The sequence below is a fragment of the Microcaecilia unicolor genome, chromosome 11, assembly GCF_901765095.1.
Source record: "Microcaecilia unicolor chromosome 11, aMicUni1.1, whole genome shotgun sequence".
Classification (NCBI taxonomy): domain Eukaryota; kingdom Metazoa; phylum Chordata; class Amphibia; order Gymnophiona; family Siphonopidae; genus Microcaecilia; species Microcaecilia unicolor.
This window is the reverse complement of record NC_044041.1, coordinates 112,906,703-112,919,078: the sequence shown is the minus strand read 5'-3', so window position 1 is coordinate 112,919,078 and position 12,376 is coordinate 112,906,703. Positions and strand designations below refer to the sequence as shown.

The following is a 12,376-nucleotide window of genomic DNA, read 5'->3' as shown; positions in this document are numbered from 1 at the left end:
AATATAGTTTATCTATAGAGCATATATAGATAGATAACATCTCCCTGGAAAGAAAACCCTCTTGAATGATGCCATGAAGAAGGCAGATAAGTAAATTAAATATAAATCAAACTGAGGATCTTATCTCTTCCCTCTGCTCCAACAATCGGAAAGAAAACTGAAGTGAACAAGTAAAGTAAGTAAAAGTACAGTAGTAGGATCAGATGGCGTGAGATTTCAGCCCCGCCACTCGCCTCTCGAGGCCTCAGCTCCACCCCCTCACCGGCTGGTCCTGCTGCTCGCGACTGCCCTGGAAGAGGTGACCGAGCGGCTCCGCCCCGCCCTCCGCCACCGAAGCCCCGCCCCTTCTCCGCCCACCCGCGTTGGCCCCTCCCCAGCCGGGCCCGGCCCGCGGCTCTTCGGGAGGAGGTGGCTCAGATGCTTGCTTGCAGAAGTCGAAGAGAGCGCGGCCCGAGTTCCTGCCCCCACTCGCTGTCCCTATGGCCGGGGCCTGCCCCGGGGTCCACGCCCTGCAACTCAAAGCCGTCCCTGTGCATGAGACCCTGAAGAAGGGCAGCAAATTCATCAAATGGGACGAGGTGAGTGCTTGCCGCCCCCTCCTGTGGGAGGGGTAAACAAAGGGGTAATAGAAAAAATAGCAGAGGGGGAGGGGTGACGAGAGGTAGCTGACTGTGAAAGGGAGGGATGAAAGGGTCCAACAGAAGGGGTAAAAGTGAAGGGTTAGCACTAGTAGAGGAATAGTTTAAAAGGGGGTATTGGAGAAAGGAGTGGTTTAAAAGGGGATGGGGTGAGGTTACAGAAAGAGGTAGCAGGATAGTTTAAAAGAGGTTGAGGGATGCAACTGCAAGGGGAAGAACTAATTGAGGGAAGGGGGGTGATTTATGTAGGAAGGGAGTAAAGGCATCTTGTGCCACTTATCGCCTCCCTATCATAAGTACATTTTTATTTCTAGAAGGGTTAAAGGGAAGGGGGGGGGGGGGTCAGTACGGATGCATACACGTATATGCAGTAAAGACATGCTGTGGAGAGGGGCTTCAGGGTAAATACACTGGGACAGCCAAGATGCTTGTGAGGGAGAAAGTAGAATAAGAAAGAAGTGGGAAGAAGACCGATATTAACTTCGAACCTTACCAACTCCTTTCTCCTTCCCCAAACTGAACCCTCTCTTCGTCATCACCTCTGCTGCCTCACTTACCCAAAGGAGATTCCCCTGAGCCTACCCCCAGCAGTATCATACCCTCTAGGAATCTCTTGCTGAGGGAGGGGCAGAAGGTCTGTCTTGGGCTACTGGGTGAGTCACGTCTCCCAAGCCCTGATGTCAGCGGGGTGCGGCATGCCAGTGCCACTGGGGCTGCCACAGCTAGAGACCAGGGGGTAAATTCCTCTGTGTCAGAGAAGTTTGGTCTTGTGCTGTAAAGCAGCACTCGCCCTACATATGTATTTTCCTTTCGTTCAGTGTATCTTTCTCTAGTTTTTCCCCCTCTTTATTTTTTTCTTGGCTTCTTTGCCTGTCTCCATATCTCTCTTCAGCCTCCAGTTTCTGTCTCTTCATTAACCCTCCCTCTTTCTCTCCCTCCAAGGGCTTGCCGTGGATTGCGAAAACTTTTGCAAGCCAAGCACATTTCAAAAGCTCTTCTTTTTTGTGTGTGTGTTTAGATTTGTTTCTGAACCCCACACCCCCACCCCAAATAAGGAAACAAGGAGAATGGGAGATAGTAAACAAGTGGATAGAGAGGTAACAGAGTGCTGGGATGACCCCAGCCCTGGAAAAAAAGTTTGTTTCCACCCAAAGAACCCAGTAAAAATAAGTCAAAACCCAGCGAGCTCAAGGGACAACGGAAGGAAATAGTTGAGGAGAAGAGAAACAAGTAAGGGAGAGACCGGAACTGAATTTAGTGGCTTGGACTCCTTGTAGCTTGTGTGGCAGGGGTTCTGTGAAGGGTGGCTGAGGAACGCTGGCACGGCTGGCACAGGGCTACTCTTCCAGGCACCCCTGGCGCACCCTCCTGCATCCAGGGACTCTGCAGCTGTGGTTGTGCTGGAGGAGCTCAGTTTTCGCCTTAAGCTGAGTGGGCAGATCCACGGGAGGGGATGTCCACTTTAGTACTGAAGCCAGAGTGTGTGCTGGGAATCTGGGAAGTGATGGACTTTCTGGAAATCTCCAAGATGTTGATTTGTATTTGTTTGTTTTGCTCACTTAGCAGTGCTCACAGTTTGGGTGTGATCTGCAAAGTTTAGAAAGTTACCTCAGTATCCAGCTGCTGTTTTGCCTTTGATCAGATTTATAACTTGGTTTTATCAGGGCGTGAATGTCACCTCTTCTGTAAATGTGTTATGTTGGCATTATGAACAAAAGTTCCATGTGCTGGGGAGAGATTCTGTCCCCAGGGTTGGTGCAAGCATATTAGGCAGCCTGACCTAGAACCATGTTTTCCAAGTCAGTCCTAGAGTACCCCCTTGCCAGTCAGGTTTTCAGGATATCCACAATGAATATGTATGAAAGAGATTTGCGTTCAATGGAAGCAGTGTATGCAAATCAGTCTCATGCATATTCATTGTGCCTATCCTGAAAACCTGACAGGCAAGTGGATACTCCAGGACTGACTTGGGAAACGCTGTCCTTGAAGACCCTTCAGCCTTGAACCACTCCCCCTTACAGTGCTCTAGCTGCTGTCTCCCCTGCCCCTTCATCAGCCCTGCACCACCCCTCCCAGAATGAAATTGTAAGAACATACAGTTGGACACCAGGGCAGTTTCCAAAAGCCATTTACTCTGGTACATGAGTTTTTTGATAATTCATCATCCTGCTTGGGATTTTCTTCCTCTCTACGATTCCCTAATGTGTCTGTACACACGAACCTTATTCTACCACAACATTACTGTATTTGTTCATACCGGAATTGACGAACGCTTTTTACGGTACTATGTAAGCCACATTGAGCCTGCAAATAGGTGGGAAAATGTGGGCTATAAATGTAATAAATAAAAATAAATAAAGCGTGTGCTGAAGGCTCTTTCAGTTTGTGGCTGTCAGGAGCTGTTGCTTTGCTTTCAATGCAGATATTCTTTGGCTGTCCCCCTCCCCCCACTTCCAAATCTGCCTAATGCTTAAGCCAGCCCTCCTCTGTGGCATTTATGCTTGAATGATGCCCAAGAGCCTTTAACCCATCTTCCCCATAGCCAGTGCTCCTACATCATTCTTTACAGTACCTCCTGTTGGGAGAGGCTGGGACTGCAGCCTGATAATTGCCATTTCTTCTCTCTCCTTATCCCTTTCGTTCCTGAATCCCGCTCTCTCCTTCACTCTTTGTTTGCCAGTCCTGCTGTTTCATTGTTATCTCCTGTTTTGTTTTGGTTTTTTAGCTCATTTAATTCCTGTGGCTATAATTCCAAATTGGACAAAAGTTGCACAAGCTGTTACTATAATCCTATCCTGCTGTATATAAAATACAGTTATTTATGTCCTTGGTTTATTGGCAGTATTGTCTATATAAAACTGGCCAGTACATAGAGCTGTGTGCAGCCCGCATCCTGGCTACCACCAAGGATAGAATATTACAAAAAGAAAAAAAATTCTAAATAAGATGAGAAACAGTCCTTCACTTAAAACATACAAAGGTGAAAGAAAGTCCTCTGGTATCAACTAAGCCCTTAAGCTATGAGCTCGGGCATTCAATCGGTCATCATTGGTCAGAAAAAAAGTCCACTGATTAAATCATAAATCAGTTATATCAGGAGAAAAAGGACTGCATTGACACCACTCCAGAACAGAGCAAAAAACAAACAAAAAAAATTCAGCCATACACTTTGTAATAATAATCATGCCAAACTTGGTTCCAATTAGACTGTACTTATCTTCAAAAGTCTGTAAGCCAAAATAATCCAAAGATAGCTGTTTCTTATCCAAACCCAAGGATGCCAGGAGTCACTGACTGATATGGCAGTATTGCTTGCCCAAGAGGGGGTGATGTAGAGGAACCTGGGCGGTGAGGTTGTATGGTTTGTGGGGTCAGCCCTTTCCCATAAATTGGTGGCCTAGCGGAGACTGAGTGGCTCGTTGGTGAGGCACCACAACTTTTAGTGGTTGTGCAGATAAGACTGAGCAGCAGAGGAGTACACACACTGGCCGGGACAGGAGGGCGGATGTGGGGAGCAGAAGAGGGATGAGGAAGGGAAACAGCCACTCCCCCCCCCCTCCCCAGACCAAGGCATCTGCTTCACTTGTCATTTTTAATGAGTGATAACTGCGATAACTCTCACTGTAGAAACACTCGGTGGAGTAGATTCACATGCGTAATCATCCTTCATTCCCTTCCTCTTCTGTCCTTTTCTTCCTGTCTCTCTGAATCAAGAAGAAACTTTCTTAGCCTGACAGGTTGTGTTTGTGTTGCCAAATAATTTGGTAGGGCTCGATTCAGGAAGGCTTTTTTCACATTGTGTGGAACAAATTCTTAGTAAATCAGAATCACAAACTTGTTGAACAGATTAAAAAAAAAAAAAGTACAGACGGTGCAATAACAGACAGTTCCCAGGTTCTGATGCTGGCCTCTATTGTCTCTGGTCAGATTATGTTTCTGGCAGGATATAACATATTTGCGTGCTCTAGCTGCTGTGTCTCCTGCTTCCCCCAGGATTAGATGAACTTTTTTCTGCTCGTTCTTTTGTGGGAAATGTTAAATTTTTCTCCCTGGGCTTTGGGAAATGTACATCTCTTCTCTCTGTAATTTGCTCTGTACAGAAGGGAAGGCGTTTTGTTTTCAGGAGTTGGCTTCTTGGGTCTTGCCTGTCTTTGCTCACATGTAGAGAGAGCCTTCGTGCCCCCGATCTCTGCCCCTCACTCCCTCCACCCTATCCATTCTGATCGCCTGTCCTTTTTTCACCCGCTCCCCCCCCCCCCCCCCCCCCCCCTCAAACCTTGATAATGGCACAATTCTCAAAATGTTATAGTGGAATTAAGGCTTTTTAAAAATATTGTGATCCACTTTAGGATTTGTCAGAGGTGGAAGGTATCAAGTTTTATTATTAAATAAATTCTTTTACCACCAGCTGACACTAGTATTTGAGTCATTTTTCTGTACACAAAAGGCTTTGCTCTCTGAGTGGCTGCCCTTCTTATCCACCCCTAGTTACAGTCTTCTTCATACGTTTTGATGATTAATTTGTGCCCCATGCTCTTTGTTTGATGAGGGTCTGCCTGTGTCCCTGCATATGTGCTGAGAAGCAGAATTCTGCGATCAGTCATGTAGCTCTGTGTAAGTGTGATTGCCGACTTAGTCCGCTTGAAGGCACAAAAGTAGAGAGATCTGTAGACACTGAGGTAGCGCTGCCAGCGCTGCCATCTGGCTACACCCTTGAAGGATAGGTTGATCAATCAATCAATCCTGGTTTTACCCCACTGGCTGCGGAAGTTTGTAGTGGTGATGTTCGGATCAATTCCTCTCAGAAAAGCCAGACTACAAGTTCTTGCAAAGAGCAGGGTAAAACAGGGCTGGATCAGCCAGCACGTCATAAAAATCTAGTGCAGCAGCGGTTCTCAAACCTGCTCTGCAAGACCACTAGCCAGTCAGGTTTTCAGGATATCCCTAATGAATATGCATGAGAGATTTGCATATAATGGAAGTGACAGATGTTACTCTGTCGCATGCATATTCATTAGGGATATCCTGAAACTCTGGCTGGTGGTCCCCCAGGACAGGTTTGAGAACCTAGAGACAACTGGCAACTCTAAGCTTATCTGTTTTTTTTTTCTTTTCTTTTAACTTGAATAACTTACCTCCCCCCCCCCCCCCCAGAGGAGTGGATGAGTGTTTTAGCTAGGACCTAGTGAAATAGTTGAACTTACTGTTGCCTTCCTATAGGTAGGGTGGTTGTTGGGTGAATGCTGATATGGTATAGCAGGTTTGTTAGATGATGCAGAGAGTTTTGGGGTTTTTTTTGCAAAGTTTATATTGCTTCCCAAAGTGCCTGGTAGTAGGCCTCTCTCTGTTCATTCCTTTTCTTTCTTCAGGACGCTTAAGAGATCCTTCATGTGTTTGCTCAGTGCTGAGAGAACAAGTTAGCAGATGGGTGCCAAGCACCACTGCCAGTAGTTTGAACAAGTTGTCAGGTTGCCGTGCAAGCCTTGAAGCCAGGCAGAGCACATGTCTCAGCAGAGCTCCATGTCTGGAGAGGTACTTTGGTACTCCCGGGAATGGGTATTGTCCTTCAGGAGCAGGCCATAAAGATGGGGGAGGCCCCTGAGCCTGCTCACATGTATCACAGTGGAACTTAATCTAATTTTCTTTGGCTCTGTCAGCTTTTACATAACTGATTATCAATATACAATACGATACTATACAGAACTTTCTATACTGTAAGATGAACACTGACAGGACCTGGACAATACATGGCCATGTGGGCTACAAACAAGCAGAATTGAGCTATTCCCTGGTTTTTATCTTTGTGAATGTCCTCCCACTGAATTCTGGGGTTAGTAGTCTTCTATTCCTCATGGAAACCAGTTCAAGTTAAAAACTCTCAAGCAAAATATTGGAAAAAGCTCCCAAAATAGGAAGGATCTTCTGCATAAGATATGGAAGTGGTAATAAAGAGGTCCCTTCCTTACCTGGATCTCTGTTGCTTGCAAGGACTGCTTTGGTGAGATTTTTGCCACTGCTTACAACTGGGGTTCTCAGCCCAACCCTCTGGACACACTTAGCCAGTCACGTTTTCAGGATACATACAATTGAATATGCATGAAATGTGCAGTGGAGGTAGCTATCTCATGCATATTTATTGTTCATCAACTGCTTTCATGACCTAGTCACTTATAACAGATTTGTCATTACATATATCCAACACCATATGATTCTACAATCACAATACATTTATTACATCTTACAAATTGAAACAGATATAATCACTGATGAACTAATTATAGGAGATCACCCACAAAAATTGTATTCCGTTGCAACTGATGTTCAATGTAATTCTTTAAGACTCTAAGTTTTTCAAATGACTTATCTTATCTTCACTCTTGACTCCGAACAATGGAGTAACAACAGAGTATCCAATGTCCAATCTTAAAGTTCCTCAGTCAGTCTGATGATGCCAACCAAATCAGAAGAGTTCACATAGCCATTGAAACGCTGTAAAGACCACAGCTTCCTCTTCATCAGTGATCCCGAATCAATTTACATTCATACAAACATCCATGGATCTCAACACAGGCTGTGTTTCCTTTTTACTTCCTCAGGAGATCCTATATAAACACACAACAACACTAAAACATGCTTACAAATTTAAAACATTATGAAAATAACAAAATCTTTAAACTCATTACCAGCCACATTAGAGCGCCGAGCTCACGCAGGGACATCCCCTCAGATAACGTGATGACATCACGAATAGAATGAATGATCTAACTTTATGTGAACTACATCTTTTATACTGACATTAACAATGCCCAGTCAACCTCCTTATTGAGGCCATATGGTTGCACCGTACCCCAATTAGCCCTTGTATTAGGAAATGCATATTTATTGAGGATATCCTGAAAACCTGAGTAGCTAGGTGTGTCCAGAAGGCTGGGCTGAGAAACCCTGAGAACCTTAGTAGGATAGTAGTTACATCTGCCCAGGGTGTTCAATTCTGGTCGCCGTATCTCAAAGAAGATATAGTGGAATTAGAAAAGGTGCAGAGAAGGGCGACGAAAATGATAAATGGGATGGGACAACTTCCCTATGAGGAAAGGCTAAAGCAGCTAGGGCTCTTCAGTTCGGAGAAAAGGCGGCTGAGGGGAGATATGATAGAGGTCTATAAAACAATGAGTGGAGTTGAACGGGTAGATGTGAAGCGTCTGTTCACACTTTCCAAAAATACTAGGACTAGGGGGCATGCGATGAAGCTACAATGTAGTAAATTTAAAACTGATTGGAGAAAATTTTTCTTCACTCAGCGTGTAATTAAACTCTGGAATTCGTTACCAGAGAATGTGATAAAGGTGGTTAGCTTAGCAGATTTTTAAAAAGGTTTGGACGGCTTCCTAAAGGAAAAGTCCATAGACCGTTATTAAATGGTGAAAATCCACTATTTCTCGGATAAGCAGTATAAAACACTTTTTTGGGATCTTGCCAGGTATATGTGATCTGGATTGGCCACTGTTGGAAACAGGATGCTGGGCTTGATGGACCTTTGGTCTTTCCCAGTATGGCAATACTTATGTACTTATATATGTATCCCACCGATCCAAAGTCATACAGGTTATGTTGAACAAGGGCTCAAAATGACCAAGCAAGGAATGAGGTTACCAACATCATAATGCTAATTTTCAAAATGGATTCTGGGGTAATCCAAGAAACTTACAGATTGATGAGCCTAATGTCAGTGCCAAGCAAAGTGATAAACTATTATAAATCACAAAAATTACTAAACATATTCATAGGGGATAGTGCTGGGCAGACTTATACGGTCTGTGCCCTGAAGAGGACAGGTACAAATCAAGGTAGGGTAGACACAAAAAGTAGCACATATGAGTTTATTTTGTTGGGCAGACTGGATGGACCGTGCAGGTCTTTTTCTGCCGTCATCTACTATGTTACTATGTAGCCATGGTTAAATGGGATGAAAATCAACATGGGTTTAGCCAAGAGAAGTCTTGCTTCACCAATCTGCAACATTTTTTTGTAGGCATGAGTAAACCTGTGGATAAAGGTGAACCATTTGATGTAGTGTATCTAGATTTTTAGAAACACCTGATGCTAGGGCCCACCTTGGAGGTCAGCACCTAAGAAAAAGATCAGATGTCTCCTAGATAATATGCTGAAATCCTCTGCCCAGTATGCGGAGGCGGCTGCAGCCAACAAAGCAAACAGGATGCTGGGAAGTATTATGAAAGGAATGGTAAATAAGACTGAGAATACTAGAATGCCTCTGAATTGCTCCATGGTGCGACCTCACCTAGAATATTGCGTTCAGTTCTGGTCACTGTATTTAAAAAAAGATATAGTAGAATTAGAAAAGGTTCAAAGAAGAGCTGCCAAAATGCTAAAGGTGATGGAACTCCTCTCATGAGGAAAGGCTAAAGAGGTTAGGGCTCTTCAGCTTGGAAAAGAGACGGCTGAGGGGCGATATGATCGAGGTATACAAAATTCTGAGTGATATAGAACAAGTACAAATGATTTTTTTTTTTTTTTACTCTTTTTCAAAAAGTTCAAAGACTAGGGGACACTCAATGAAGTTACATGGAAGTGCATTTAAAACAAATAGGAGGAACTATTTTTTCACTCAACGAATAGTTAAGCTCTGGAACTCTTTGCTGGAGGATGTAGTATCAGCGGTTAGCATATCTGGGTTTAAGAGAGGTTTGGACAAGTTTCTGGAGGAAAAAGTCCGTTGAGACAGACATGGGGAAGCCACTGCTTGCCCTGGGATTGGTCAACGTTGGAAATAGGGTACTTGGCTAGATGGACCATTGGTCTGATCCAGTATAGCTATTCTTATGTTCTAATGTTCTTACAAAGTCCCTCATGAGATTCCTGAGGAAATGAGGCATGGAGTGGAAAGTATTCCCCAACTATTGATTGGAAACTGACTGAAATATAACGCATAGATAATAACGTTAACTGCACAGTTCTCTAAATGAAAGCAGGTATGTGGTTGAGTACCCCAGGGATCTGTATTGGGACCTGTGCTTTTTAACATATTTATAAATGATCTGGAAAGGGGAACAAAGAGAGTGAGGTGACTTTTATTTGCAGGTGACAGAGAATTATTCAAAGTTGTTTAATTCAAAGTGGATTGTGAGAAACTTAAGGAAGATACTGTGAAACTGGAAGATTGGGTGTCCAAATGGCAGATGAAATTTAGTGTGGAGAAGTAAAAAGTGACGCACATTGGGAAGAACTACCCAAATTATAGTTACATTATATTGGCACCACCTAGGAAAAGGATCTAGGCATTATCATAGATATACTGAAATCTTCTGCTCAGTGTGCGGCGGTGGCCAAAAATGCAAATTAAATTAGGAAATGTATGGAGAATAAAACAAAGAATATCATAATGCCTCTGTATAACTCCATGGTTTGACTTACCTTGAGTATTGTGTGCAGTTCTGTTCACTGCATCTCAAAACAATATAGCGGAATTAAAAAAAAGTACAGAGAAGGATGACCAAAATGATTAAGGGGATGGAATGACTCTCTTATGACGAAAAGCTAAAGAGGTTAGGGCTTTTCAGCTCAGAGAGGAGATGTGTAGAAATCTATAGAGATCTATGAAATTATGATTAGAGTGAAATGAGTAAACACAAACCAATTGTTTACTCTTTCAGAAAGCCCAGGGGTTAGGAGACGTGCCATGAAGTTCTTGAGTAGTACTTTTAATACAAATGGGAACATAAGAATAGCCATACTGAATCAAACCAATGGTCCATCTAGCCCAGTATCCTGCTTCCATCAGTGGGCAATCCAGGTCACAAGTACGTAGCACAAACCCAATTAGTGGTAACATTCCATACTACGAATCCCAGGGCAAGCAGTGGCTTCCCCCATGTCCATCTCAATAACAAACTATGCACTTTTCCTCCAGGAACTTTTCCAAACCTTTTTTAAACCCAGATACTTAACTGCTGTTACCACATCCTCCGTCAATGAGTTCCAGAACTTAATTATTCTTTGAGTGAAAAAATATTTCCTCCTATTTGTTTTAAAAGTATTTCCATGTAATTTAAATGTGTCCCCTATTCTTTGTACTTTTTGAATGAGTGAAAAATCAGTTCACCTCCAGCCTCTCCACACCACTCAGGATTTTGTAGACCTCAGTCATATCCCTCTCAGCCGTCTCTTTTCCAAGCTGAAGAGCCCTAACCTCTTTAGCCTTTGCTCATATGGGGAGCAGTTCCATCCCCTTTATCATTTTGGTTGCTTATCTTTGAACCTTTTCTAATTCTGCTATATATTTTTTGAAATATGGCAATCAGAATTGAACATAATATTCAAAGTAAATTTTTTTTTTCAATCAGGACATAATTAAGCTCTGGAATTTGTTGACAGAAGATGTTTAAACTTTTTTTTTTAAACCAAGCTGTACTTCTACAACTTCTTGCTAGTAAACTCCATAAACTATTAAGATAACATAGTAGATGATGGCAGATAAAGACCTGAATGGTCCATCCAGTCTGCCCAGCAGTCACACCCATTATCAACCCATGATTAAACCAGTAATGAATGTGATATAAAATACTTGATCGTGGTCTTTCTTTGGCATTTCTGGGACATAGACCATAGAAGTCCACCTGGCACTGTCCTTACGTTCCATCTACTGGAGTTGCTGTCAAAGCCTATTCCAACCCATCCCAATCGTATCTTGTCATATTTGGAACATAGACTATAGGAATCTGCCCGGTGTTGACTGTAGTTCTTCACAGCTGGAGTCACCATCTAAGCACCACTTGATATGTCAACACACACGCAGTCATTTAAGTTTTGTTTTTTATACCATCCATTTTCTAGTTAGGGATCCTCTGTTCATCCCATTCCTGTTTGAATTCTGTCACTGGTTTTTGTCTCCACCACCTCCCTCAGGAGGGCATTCCAGGCATCCACCACCCTCTCAGTGGAAAAGTACTTCCCGACATTACTCCTGAGTTGACCCTTCTGAAACCTCAATTCATATCCTCTAGTTTTACCATTTCCCCTTCTTTGGAAAAGACTTGTTTCTATATTAATACCTTTCAAGTATTTAAACGTCTGTATCATATCTCCCCATCTCTCCTTTCCTCTAGGGTATACGTATTCAGGTCGTCCAGTCTTTTCTCATACGTCTTTTGGCACAAGTCCAATACCATTTTTGTCACCTTCCTCTGAACTGCTTCAAGTGCTTTTACATCCTTAGCTAGATACAGCCTCCAAAACTGAACACAATACTACAAGTGGGGCCTCACCAACGACCTGTACAAGGGTATCAATGCCTCCTTTCTCCTGCTGGTTATGCCTCTCTCTATGCAACCTAGCTTCCTTCTGGCTACAGCCACCTCCTTGTCACACTGCTTAGTTGCCTTCAGATCCTCAGACATTATCACCCCAAGGTCTCTCTCCATCTGTGCATATATAGCTCTCCTGGATTCTGCTTCCCAAGTTCATCACTCTGCACCCAACTGCTTGTCTGTGGGAGTAAGCAGCATGGAATCTTGTTACTTTTTTGGGATTCTGCTTGTACTTGTGATCTGGATTGACCACTGTCGAGGATTCTGGGCTTGATGGATCTTTGGTCTGACCCAGTACAGTAGTCGTCCTTTTCTGATGTACTGTCTAATGGCTAGGAGAAAGGGTCTGGGGCCCTTGGGCTGCAGTTGTCTTGGGTTTCCTCTCAGTTAATTTGCATTGGCTGATGCTATGTT

At 43.4% G+C, this 12,376-nt stretch overlaps 1 protein-coding gene across 1 annotated transcript in view; it reads left to right on the top strand.

Annotated features, from left to right (window-relative positions):
* The first annotated feature begins 414 nt into the window (after positions 1 to 414).
* PLCB3 (phospholipase C beta 3) overlaps positions 415 to 12,376 on the top strand; it is an 80,283-nt gene continuing 68,321 nt past the window's right edge. The window contains 1 exon segment of the mRNA XM_030217704.1: positions 415 to 578. Coding sequence (XP_030073564.1) covers positions 480 to 578 — 99 coding nt within the window. The 5' untranslated portion in view covers positions 415 to 479.